Consider the following 12,157-nt stretch of genomic DNA (forward strand, 5'->3'; position numbering starts at 1 on the left):
TGTTTTTTCATCTTGGCATGGTAAGAAACGTGTAACAATAGGTAAGTGTGATAGCTTGTAATACTAAGAAATTAGATGGCATCAAATATCTTAATTTTTCTTTAACAGGTTTCAAAACTTACTAAGCTATGAAACTGGAAAATTAAAAAAATGGCTTTTGAAAGATGTATGGCTAATGAAAAAGATATTTTATAAAAATGTCTGACCAACTGAACAAAGTACTGTTATTTTCATTTTGCTTCTTTTTAAGATTCTATCATTATTACTTCAATATTTATTGGTATAAAACTATTAGGCAATATTTTAGAAGATGGGATGGAACTTCACTATATTATTCTCAATAGCAAAAGATGACTCTCATAGGAACTGGATAAATGTTTTCATGCAAAATACCAAAATAAGAACTCAATGCTTACAGTGTAATCAAAGTTCATTTAGGTTGGTGCAATTCTTCTTTTATGATATGTAATTTTTATATGAAGCAGAAAACTGTACCATATGACATATTTCTACAATGTATATATTCATCAAAGCCATTATAAAATTACTACTTTCAGCATATTTTTAAAATGAGATTCTTTAATAAATTATGTTTATGCAGTCAAAGGATAGCATTAAAATTTAGTATTAGTCACTTAATGGACATTAATGGTAAGTTTATAAATGAAGTGCTGGCTTACTTCGATATATTCTAAGAGCCACCAAAAATAGAGATTCTTTCCCAGAATTCTATGTATTTATAAAGTGCAAAATAAGCAAATTTAGAAATTCTCACATGTAGTTCTTCCAGATGCATTTAATCCTAAATATACTTGTAGAAACAGATTTTTTTTTTTTTTTTTTTTTTTTGCTAAGTCAAGTATGTCTAACTTATCCATCTTATGTGTAAAAACTATCCCTACTGGAGTATTCCATACATTATAAAAAGATATTAAAAGAGAAAACTGTAGCGATACAGAAACAGTCTGAAGTTTTTAAAAAACATTCTTGGGGGTTGTATTTTCCTGGAAGACATGTAACATTTATCAAACAAGCTGAAAAAACCCCAAATCCCATAAAACTGAAATAATTAAGTCTATAAAATATGTAAATACTCATTCACTGAAAACGGATGCATTATAAAATTAAAGATAAGTAGATATTGGAGGTAAGTTTACGAATGCAATTTCATATATGGATTAAACATTTTGAACAGGAATTGTTACAAGGTGATTGTCACTTGGGGATTCTCCGGTAAAGTCCCTAGTCTCCCCCCTGCTCCCTCTGAGAGAGGTATAGTGTTCCAAAGTATTGCACAGAGCAGAATAATCGCTCCTGTTTTGTACTGCTCTGTGAATGATGCTTATCATCTGAAATATCTGAAACAGTATTCAAAGCACTTTCCTACAATAAAAGCAAAAATAGATTTAAAATTACAACTTTTTTAAAGCTATAAATTAGGTAAGATAATTTACAAAGAGGCTGAGACTATTTTTTCAATAGATTTTGGTATCCAATATGCTCAGATGTCAAAATATTTCATAATACGAAGGTTAACTGAAACATCTAAATATGATAAAGTTATGATTATAATAAAGTGTTTAAAAACTCAAATAAAGCTTGTACAGAAGAGTTTATTTATAAGGAACCTTATAAAAGCTTAAGTTTTCCGAATGTAGAACAATAAAAAGTGATTTTTTAAGTAATAATGCACTGCTTTTTAGAAAACTGCTCCCAATACTAAAAGATGGCAATAAAGAAAATAAGAACAAATACTCTACTTAACATTAAAAAAGAAACTGTGCTATGAAAGGTCAGATAAAACAATATTAACAACCATATTCATATTAAGATTTAAGGCTATAATTATACACAAATATAAATTTAACCTTATGTAAAAATTTAGAAGCAATAGGTTTGATCAGTATGAAGTAAAGTTATAGTGAGATTTATGATCCATGTCTCATTTTATTTTAATTTTCTATTTTAGAGTTATTATTATATTAAAGCATATAAAATTTGTAGTCAGCACAGCAAGCTTCAAATCATTTTAGTTAATTGGCAAGTATGACGGAGCGTGAAGCATCATTCTTTTCTGGTAGTTTCATTTTAAACAAATCATGCTCACATATAAAAATAGCAAACTGCATTAAATTTTATACAAGACATTTTACAGCTTCTCACATAGGAACAGCTATTAACAACTTTCATGGACTATATCAGAGCAAGCAGATTTGAGTAAACTCTCTGGTGAGATAGCTTTCTTAGTGATGCAAGATGCAGCTTCTATCAACCTAATGCTTGAAATACACCAAAAGAAGTCACAGGTTTAAAAAATATATATAGAAGAAAACTACCCAAGAGTTTGAATATGCAGTTCTGATATTCTTTATTGTGTCTATATTAAAAAAAGAAAACAGTTTCATTATTTGTCTTTGTTCTGATTGCTTAGTATTTGCCAAAAAATCTGAGGTCTAGTGTCCAACAAATATTATTACTAAGCTTTGCAATTTTATTCAATAATTATTCATTTACTTTAAATAGTATCCGTTTTAACCTCTGTTTTAAGGTACAATGATGATTTCTGTCTAGTCTGTCATAAAGTCATTTTTAAAGGATTAAAACAGCTATAAATGTAGTAGACATGTTTTTAACAGATACAGTTCTGAGTCTTGACATTTGGACATTGACAGACAGACTGACTCAAGAGTTTCGTCAGAAGACATGGTAGAACTTTTAAAAAGTCAATCCTTACCTTCCTGTATCTAATGAATTTCTAAAAGGGGAAAACAGTCTGAAATGGATAAATTTTGTCTAATCAGACATGTACGTTTTATATTCTATAGGAAATACAAAAATATACCAGAAGTTGTGGGAAGTGAACAAATCATCTATTGAGACTTGAAAATCAGTGTATACATTGCAGCATATTATTTCATTTTGTTTTAAAAATGTAGTTAATTATGCCATAAAGGTGAAAAAAATTTTGAAAAAACTCAAATTTACCAAAATAGTAGTTTCTTTGGTGCTTAAAAGAAACATCTATCTAAATCTTTTATGTTCAAAGTAATATCACAGATCACTGTTGGAAGAATTTATAAAAATGTCATTATTATCACTAGGCAAGGTGATGTAAAATAAAACAGAGAACATTGAGAGTCATTGCTCAAAATGAAAAATACATTGTTTTTGCTTCATTTTTTGGAGAGAAAAGTTTTTTAAGAAGTTAAATATCGTTGGTAAAAATAATTTGCTGTCTTCTAGATATAAAAGTTGTCTAGCCTGAAATAATACTGATCAACAATAATTTACTAGTACAGCCAATTTTTTTCTTTATCATTTTACTTAGGCACCTATTCACTCCAATAAATAAACACAAACCTGTAACATATTTGTGGCCTGTTTAGTGCCTCAAAGAAATTATATAACATGCAAAGACCAAAAACAAAACAAAACTAAAACAATCTTTTCTAGAATTTCAATGGTTGAATATTGGTTATGAAAAAAAGACAAAAAGGAAAATATATTGAACTTGAGGAAAATGAGAAAAAGTTATTTTTGAAACTCAGGAAAATACCCATAGTATACTGTTTCTTTACAGACTATATTACTACTTTTACATAACTAAATAAAAAATTAGTAGTCACAAAGCCTTAATTCTAAAATTCTTCATTACACATTGACTCTTTTATTCCTGTTTTCCAAAACAAAGTAAGTTTTATGGTTAGCAGTGACTCGAGTTCCTTAATTACCATTTTGCAATAATGTAGCTTTTTTTTTCTTATTTAATTTCATCCATTGCTTAAAATACACCTCACACACAGCAGACATCTAATAAGCATTTAAAAATGGCTATATGTAACCAAAGAAGTTGGTTTGTAATAAATTTGACTGTATTTATTGATTTAACATATAGAACCAGACTGTTTTAATTTGTCTTAGACTTGTGCAGTTGAACTTCTATATAATTTCAGCCAGCCACTAGCTTGCCATGTACAACTAAACACCACACTGGCGGTATGATCAATGGCACAAAACACAGTGTTTAATAGTGGACGAATTCTCTGTTTCACTTCTACAAAGTTTAAGTGCTGATGGATTTGCCAAAGGAGTCACATCATCTCCAGCAAACCTTCAGTTCTGAATAAGGGCTAAGCTTGCTGTTAACAACTTGTTTGAAATGTTAACAGCCCTCGGGCTGTTTAACATAACAACTAGCCATTAATATGGTAACGACCAATTTAAGAGGAAACTGTACTTTGAGAAATGAATATATTAGCAATCAGGACCAGGGTTTATATTTGAAAAAGTATAAAATATTTGTAATAAATTAACTAGCATTAAAAGTTGAAACCTAGCAGAAATGAACTAAAAACGTCATACCACATAAGCAATGCCCAGATAAGTATTTCTGATATGAAAACTTGTTTGATAAATTCCCTTCAGAAAAGTATTTTGAGACTATCAAATAGCAGTTTTGCATCATTTTTTACTATCATCAGGAAGACTAGAACAAACCTGTTTGCTTTATTCTGTTTACTACTATATTGATAACCATAAACCTGTGTCTCTCATGCTAGGTATTTCATGACTAATTTATATTTTTGATTTTAAAAATCTAGGTAGTTTAAGCAACTCCTTTTAAAGCTTACTCAGTCTTTTATTATTATTTTTTTGGTTGTTTGTTTATTAAACTAACTTAACCTGATTCAGACTGTATAAATTCCTTCTTCGGAATTGCAGTGTAAACTCACAGTGTAGGCAAATGCAAGAGTCAAAAGGGGTCAAAAAGCTGTGACTGTTGCTTAGTATACATAAAGCAAGACTAGAAAGAAGTGTTGAATCATGAAACATAGACACAAATGCTTTATGTGGAAATGAGGCTCCAATTCACAAGGAGCAGAGGAAAAGTTTTTATTTCAAAGAGGTAAGTTCAAAGACGGGGGTTCTGAAAGAATTCACATTATGAGTTAACCCTGATTGATGGGTTGTGCCACCAGAATGAGGGGAATCCTGGCTGGTAAGAGTTTCTTCCCATTGTTGGCACCCTGCGTGCATTTTTCTCACTTGGAAGACAGAGAAGCAGTAACAAGTGGTCATAATTATTCAGGAGGCTGTCACATGAGGCAGTTCTAAGAGGGGAAAAGTACGATCTGATAAACATTACTGGACTCACCCTCTTGTAACTACCATTAATCAAAAGATGTATTTTAAATAGAAAGATCAAATCTGACTTTAAACAACTGAATTATACACTAAGAAGGCTCCACTTCCCTAAAAAAAAAACCTCCCAGAATGACAGAGATGGTTAACGAAGAAAGGCTGATTGATAAATTTTGTGTCATAAGGGGAAAAATTCAAAATAAATAGCTTAATGTCAGACAAGAAAAATGATTAATTGTATCAAATATGAAACTGCAAATGATGCCATATATCATTTCTCTAATTTGATAGATCCTACTTTATTAATATAAGTAATTTGCATCTGAATTGAGTCACAAAGTTCTCAGAGAAGCAAAATAATTTCTCTGTAGCAGAAGTTCTGGGTGGGAAATGCTGGGAGACAAGTTTGACTCACTTCATGACTTCATCACCCATAACACCTGCATTGCCTTGAAACTGCCCAGAGGTTTACAATTTGGAGTGGAGTTATCCTTCTATAAAGAGAGAGGTCTTTACTTTGTTACTGTCTACTGGAACATATGAGACTGCGCAGCGGTACACAAAACTTTGGCAATGACTGTTTGGATTATCACGGGAGAAGACATACTAATACTTGGGAAAAGTTTTCAAAACTATGCAATAACTGGATTACATTAATAAATAGCAATTAAGAATTTAAAAAATAACCTCCTCTAGCAAACCTCAATCAGAAAGGATAGCTGAATAACTTGAGGAGGATACAAGGCCCAGCTAAAGCGGAGCTCTGCAAAAATAGTTAAACTGTTTAGCCATTTCTCTGGGTTATTCACACTGGATTTTACCTCTAACGCGTTAATGAAAAACAAACAGAAAGTTGTAAACTGATTTATACCAAATACTGGCAGTTTCAATATAAGTGGGAAAAGCAGCGATGGTTGAATGTGAGTTTTCCGGCAAGCTCAACTGAAACAATTTAGGTAATAGTTTTGTTGACTATTCCTTGAGTAACAATTTGGGTAACACACATGGGGCAACCTTTGGAAGGCGAAAGGGGCAACATCTTTCAGGAACATAAGCTGATTGTAAGAAAACGAAACAAGCAAGCAAAAATACACTTACAAAATGTATTTTAAAAGCCATCCAGTCATCACTGGTGTGCAAGGGTAATTCCTACCTCAGATAGTCTCTGCGACAAAGGATAAGATTAGCTTTAGTGTACAGGGTGGAGCCCACCTCTCCCAAACGACAGTCACAGCAGGCACACTTCAGGCAGTCTTCATGCCAATATTTGTCCAGTGCCTTTAGAAGATACCGGTCCTTGATCTTTCGGTTGCAGCCAGCACAACCTTTCGGCTTGGTGTCTGGCTGAACTGAGAGCATTTGTATACCTGAGGGAAGACAAAAACAAAACAAGAGAACTGAGGCCAGGAGATGGAATGAAATGGATGTCAAAAGACCTCAAACAAGTTAAATATTTAATATGGCTTTTTCCTAGAAGCAGTGGATTTTCTTTCTTAGGGATGGTTGTAGTGCAATCAGAGTAAATTTTGGAAGCAAAATGTCTCAAACTGTAAAATCCCTACTAAATCATTGGTAAAGTCATACATATAAAGTGGTAATAATAATGATTTCATGTTGTATATGGTAAACTGACATTCTACATGGAAAGTTAAATAACATTAAATCATTTTGTAGTTGCTCTCCAAATGGAGCAATTCCTTTAGGAAGAAAAATGAGTAAACCGCTAAGAATCTGAGAAGAAAGCTATTTAACAAAGTATTCGCACATAGTTTAAGAGTCAAAGTTTTGCTGAACTGTTTAAAAATTCCACTCCACATGTGCTTTATGGCAGAAGAAAGTATACCCTGCATGGGATTACATGAACTTCACTTAGCAGTACAGATTTTTATAATTATACATATCAGAGCCACCCCAAAATCTTACCAATCCGATATTTGTTTGCATTCAAAGACTTCTTTATGTGTCCTAGATATTTCAAAGTATTCATTATTAAAATAACAAAATTATATTCATGCTCACAATCATCAGTCAATGCCTTTATTAATTGCTCATTACTTAACTATACACTATAAGCTTTTATATGAAAGTAAAGTACAAGATTATACAGTTTATTGCTATAAGCATGAACTTAATATTTTGCAGAGGAAAAGTAAAATAATAGGTTAATGTAGTATAAATAAAATTATACAATCATATGTAAATATATACAGAAGGTATACTGTATTAGATGTAGGGAGTATTTTTAAAGATGCATCTCTGTCATAAATAAGGAGTTTAACTGGGTTCTATGCTGTATAACTTCAGTGAAATTATTTCAGTGGATATTTGTGTTTGAGTTTATTTTCTAAGCATCAAACACTCAGCTAAAAAAAAAACCTACCCCGCGTATTCAAAGCTTTATCTTTATCAAATAACTCATTTTAAGCACTATAAAATACTGCAGACATCATCAATTTCAAATTCTCTCATTTTCCAAATTATAATGCAGAGCTCCAGAGATGTTAAGGCACTGCCTCAAAGCCGAATGACATTTAAGTGTAGATTTGGGGCCAAGTGGCCTTCTTGCAATCCAGAGATCCCTCTGATCTACTTTTCTGCCTCTCTTAGGCATAAAGTTTTAAACTTGGATGTAAAAGGATATAAAACACCAAATATGCCTGCATCTCAAAGAGTTCAAGAAAGGAAACACTAAACTATGATTTTCTACATTTTTCTAAGTACCTCTCCTCTCCACGATAGCTAACATCTGGTTTCCTCTGATATTTTGTGATGAAGTCTTTACCCCTATTACTTTCATAGCTTTCTTTTTAAATGAAACCAATAAGAAGTATCCAGACATCCCTCCATCTGAAAAACTTTTAAAGCTACAAATCACATGAATTGCACATACTAATATTTTGATGCTGAACTTTCATTAGAGAATAACTTGTCTGGCAGAGAGTGGAGCAGGCAAGGAAGCAGGGTGCTCTTCTTTCTGCATAGTATGCAGAGCTGGGCTCGTCAGGGCTGCAGAGCAGCAGCTGGATTTGTCCACAAGAGCAGGTGGTATCCCTGTGCCTGCTTTCTGTTCCTTTTCTTTGAAGGAGCTAAGGGCCTAGTGTAGATTAATCATAACCCTTGATAGCTCTGCTAAATCTCACTCTCTAGAACTTCTAACAAATGAAGTTTCTTTGATCAAAACTAGTTATCCCTTCCTAGCAAGGTTCCATAAGGAATGAATCCCATCAATTACAGTGCACAGCAGATGCAAGTGCCCCTTAACCATATACCTAGGGAAGAGGAGGAAATTTTGATTTGCTAAGTGACATTTTAGATCTCATTATTAACAACACTCAGAGATATATTAAGCATAGCTACTCTAATTATCTAATTTATAAGATTATATTTTTTAAATCACTAGGCTAATAGAAAACTGTTAAGAAAATCCTTCTTAGTGCAGCTAAAGCTATGGCTAAGGAACTAGCTAAATTATTCCCTATGGTTGTATTACAATCACCAAGTGCAGAAGGTCAGCTATCTTTATTCAAAATACTTTGCAACTAAAACAGGCGACACTAACATTTGGCACAAGTAACACTATCCTGTTTGTCTTCACAAAATGTTTTTTGTTGTGTTGACATTTTAATTTAGCACTCAGAGGCCAATTAATATTTGAAACTCTTACATTCCATTTGGCCTTGGGCATATAAAAGGACTTTAATATTTTACACTCCACCCTCTATCTTCTTTGAGAGACTATCATCACATTTCTCTTGGAAATGAAATCTTTGCAAGGCTATGCAACTTAACAGTTGCAGCAAAAGAACTATTTGATAGTCACCACACTGCCACGTACCTAAAAGGCAGAAAGCAGTCAGTGAGCTCCCGTCATCATGCAGAAGAACATGTCTGGGTAGAGTTATGTGTGCGTAGCTGAGAAACATTTCACAAGTTGCTCACAGCACATCAGGACTCATAACTAGTTTTAGATTGGCATGTAAATTGTTCCGAGGGAAATTCTTATTGCCTCTGAGACCCTGCCATTCTGAGTTATTTGACAGTTTAAGGGAAATCATAATTAAAAAAAAGACATAAATAATAGCCTGTGCAGTGTGGTGTGCAGGAATAAGTAGAACCATTTCATTTAAACTCTGGTGAGCTTTTAATTGCCTGGATTGCATTGTGAGGCGGCCTAACGGTTGATTGCTTCCATTATGTTCCCTTGTTCTGTGCCATTCATCCGCACAGTCGAAGCTTCAGTAGTTAACACAACAAAGTAACCACAACTCTACAACACAGAGGGCTTTAAAATAATAATAATAATAATAGTAATAATAATAGATCTGCAGCACTTCGACACAGTCTTTTATATTTCTGGACTAACTACACGGAGTGAATGGAAAACATTTTGTCCCTGTGGGAAGATCCACAGAGGACAATTTGGGAGAAAGCACAGGAAGAGGGGACACATAAAAGAGACTCTGGGAGAGATGAGGTGACTCCAAAAGATGCTAAAATGGGAACGCAGGTTCTGCAGCTGGGAGCAGTGGCATAGATTTAAAAAAAAAATTGGCCAACACAGCCATTCGATTGCCAAGAGGTACCAAACAAAAGATTTTCTCTCCTCCTGCCCATCTTCTTCCTCCTACCCCTCAAACCCCCCTGCAGCCCGATTGGAAAACTGGATTGGGCCTAAAAGCTCGTTTCTCTCTGTTCACTGGCCCAAAGCATCCCTACAGGCTGCAGCCCCCTAAGGGACAACAATGCAAATAGATGTCCCCAGATCTCTGGCACTGGAGCTGCTTAACTCTGTTCTGCCCCCTCAACTCCCAACCCCCCTCCCTATCCTCCAGCCCCCCCCCCTTTTGAGCAATGGAGCTGGGAACCAATTTGATTCCCTTTTTCTCCAATGCAGCTGCAAGGCTCAGAGATACTGACATTTTTCCACTCTTATCAGTTTAATTACAGTTACCATGGCAGCAAAGTGCTAGTGCTTGGCAAAGGCCAACAAGAGATTTGCAAGACTGAGTTCAATTTTGATGCAGCTCACATGCAAAATAAAGAAAAAAAAATAAGAAACATACATACACTCTAACAAAGAATCCCTTGCGGAGTTTATGCTCCAGCCTTTTGTGGTTGTGTCTGTGCGGCCACACTGTGGTGGTTCGCAAAGAATGTAGCAGTATTTGTTGCACCTAGCAAGATTAATTGGTTTAAGCAGCGGTCTTTCAAAGCAGTTACAACAATAATATTTTGGATCTTTTAGAAAGGCACAAAAGCAGCAGAAGAGCCGGAAGGCTTTTGAACAGCCCAGAGTGCAGAGCGCCGGCAAAGTGCATCTAGGATAGATCATAACCTTACCAAAACTTTTCTCCCTTTTCTGCATGAGTTGACTTAGGCGTGCCTGCGTTGCAGCAGCTTCTCATTGAGCACCGAGCTCAGAGGTAGCCGTAGCAGGGAGTCTCCTGGATTCCGCTCAAGCGTGGACCTGGTGCGCAGCCTACACCACCGAGGACCGACTATTGTGAAGCCACTTTGGGAGAGGGTCAGGGTGGAGGCAGGGGGTGGGGGAAGGGACGAGGGCGGTCAGACAAGACACAGCGCACCAACAGAGCCCCTCGCAGTGTGGCAGTGTGCAAAATGATGGCGAATGACAAAGCCACATGCTTCCCTAACTCTGCCCGCAATCCTAAAATCCCAGCGGCCCTTTTTAGCTTCCTGGTAACAAATGGATTTGATTAAACTGTCACATGCAGCGTTAGCATAGCATATCATGTTCAATATGAAAAAGATCATAAATCTGACTCGTATTTCATAACAGCGATCTTAGTAGCCCCCATACAAATGCGCTGCCTCAGTTTGAATTCCAACCCATTAGCACATGGGCACCTCTCCTTCCATGGATCTCCTCTCCTCTGGCCACTTCTTAACCCCCCTTCCCATAGTCACTTTTCCATCACCACAGAACAACGTTTTGTCATTAGGGCTGTAGAGGGGAAGAGGCAGAAGTGTCCACAAGAATGGCAAGGTGGTCATTGCAACTCTTGGGGGTGGGGGGGGCACAAATTGGAGCACGTATGGGTGGGATGGAGGTGCACAGCCAGGACAGGATTCACTTCCACCGCCTGGGAGCTCACATCTCCCACTTGCAAACTCTCCCTGCCCCTCTGTCCCCGGCAGCCAGGGGAGTGGGAACACTGCAGTTCCCGGTGAACTTTGACTATTATCCACAGAGTCCTACTTGAGAGGTTCCGCGCTGCAACCGCTCTCCGTGCCTCCACTAACATTTTCCGCCCGCATCTATTTCGTGTCTCATCATAAAAATAATGAAGCCTCACATGATTTAAACAAAATCGTCTCAGCAGAGATGCAGCCCGAGTGAAAGTTGCAGTGCGGAGCTGGATTGCAGCTCCCGTTTATGCCTCATTAGGAGAGAGGCTCGGAAGGGAGAAAAAATACCCACATCCGCACACGCACGCGCGCACCCGCAGAGACACACACACACACACACACACCCCGCAAATAAGCCGCCGCGTGTGTACACAGTTGCTACACTTACCTTCTCAATTAAGCAATACAGGGGGAGGCCGTTCAGTGAGCACAGAGGCTGCTTTGTAGCGCTTCTCCTTGGGAAAGGTCAAAAAGAAGCATTGTTTGAAAAAAAGAAAGAGGGGGAAGAGAATCTCTATTTCTTAAGTTTAAAATAATGAGGTCCTCCAGGATCCGCCAAGTAATGGTGTTGACCGCATCTGAGCCACAGGTGTCCTCCTTTTAGGGAACTGCAGTCCGAAGCTGTCTCTTTCCGTCCTGGCTTAAGACAACTAAACCCCAGCAGCGCGTTTGGAGCCGAGCTGGAGGAAGCCCCAGCTCTCAGCTGCAAAACGCAATCCCTTCCCCGCCAGACATAATACAGCCAAAGAAAAGGTCACTCAGTTATTACGGAGCCGGCGGAGCCCAGGCAGCGCTTGTCAAGACCACAGAGAAGCAGCTCCCTTCCGATTTAAGACTATTTACCTCTCGCCCCCACCCCTCTTCT

The 12,157-nt window shown here is 36.5% G+C and overlaps 1 protein-coding gene and 1 long non-coding RNA gene across 7 annotated transcripts in view; one reads left to right on the forward strand and one right to left on the reverse strand.

Annotated features, from left to right (window-relative positions):
* Lmo3 (LIM domain only 3) overlaps window positions 1-12,157 on the reverse strand; it is a 60,066-nt gene that overhangs the window by 44,399 nt on the left and 3,510 nt on the right. For 2 of the 6 annotated variants that reach the window (XM_063238300.1, XM_063238298.1), the window contains exons 2-3: window positions 11,681-11,747; window positions 6,296-6,509 (exon numbers count right to left, since the gene is read on the reverse strand). In XM_063238300.1, the coding sequence (XP_063094370.1) occupies window positions 6,296-6,501 (206 nt within the window). In that variant the 5' untranslated portion in view covers window positions 6,502-6,509; window positions 11,681-11,747. Of the gene's footprint in view, window positions 1-6,295; window positions 6,510-10,482; window positions 10,757-11,680; window positions 12,087-12,157 lie in introns of those variants that run through there. The other 4 variants (XM_005003819.4, XM_005003818.4, XM_063238297.1 and 1 more) reach the window with 3 other exon arrangements.
* Window positions 12,140-12,157, forward strand: part of LOC134473580 (uncharacterized) — a 56,646-nt gene continuing 56,628 nt past the window's right edge. Inside the window, exon 1 of the long non-coding RNA XR_010043875.1 lies at window positions 12,140-12,157. This exon is cut by the window's right edge and continues 349 nt beyond it. This is a non-coding gene — a long non-coding RNA (uncharacterized LOC134473580).

This window comes from Cavia porcellus, unplaced genomic scaffold (genome assembly GCF_034190915.1).
Source record: "Cavia porcellus strain 051 isolate PalLab524CR breed Dunkin Hartley unplaced genomic scaffold, mCavPor4.1 scaffold_27, whole genome shotgun sequence".
NCBI lineage: Eukaryota > Metazoa > Chordata > Mammalia > Rodentia > Caviidae > Cavia > Cavia porcellus.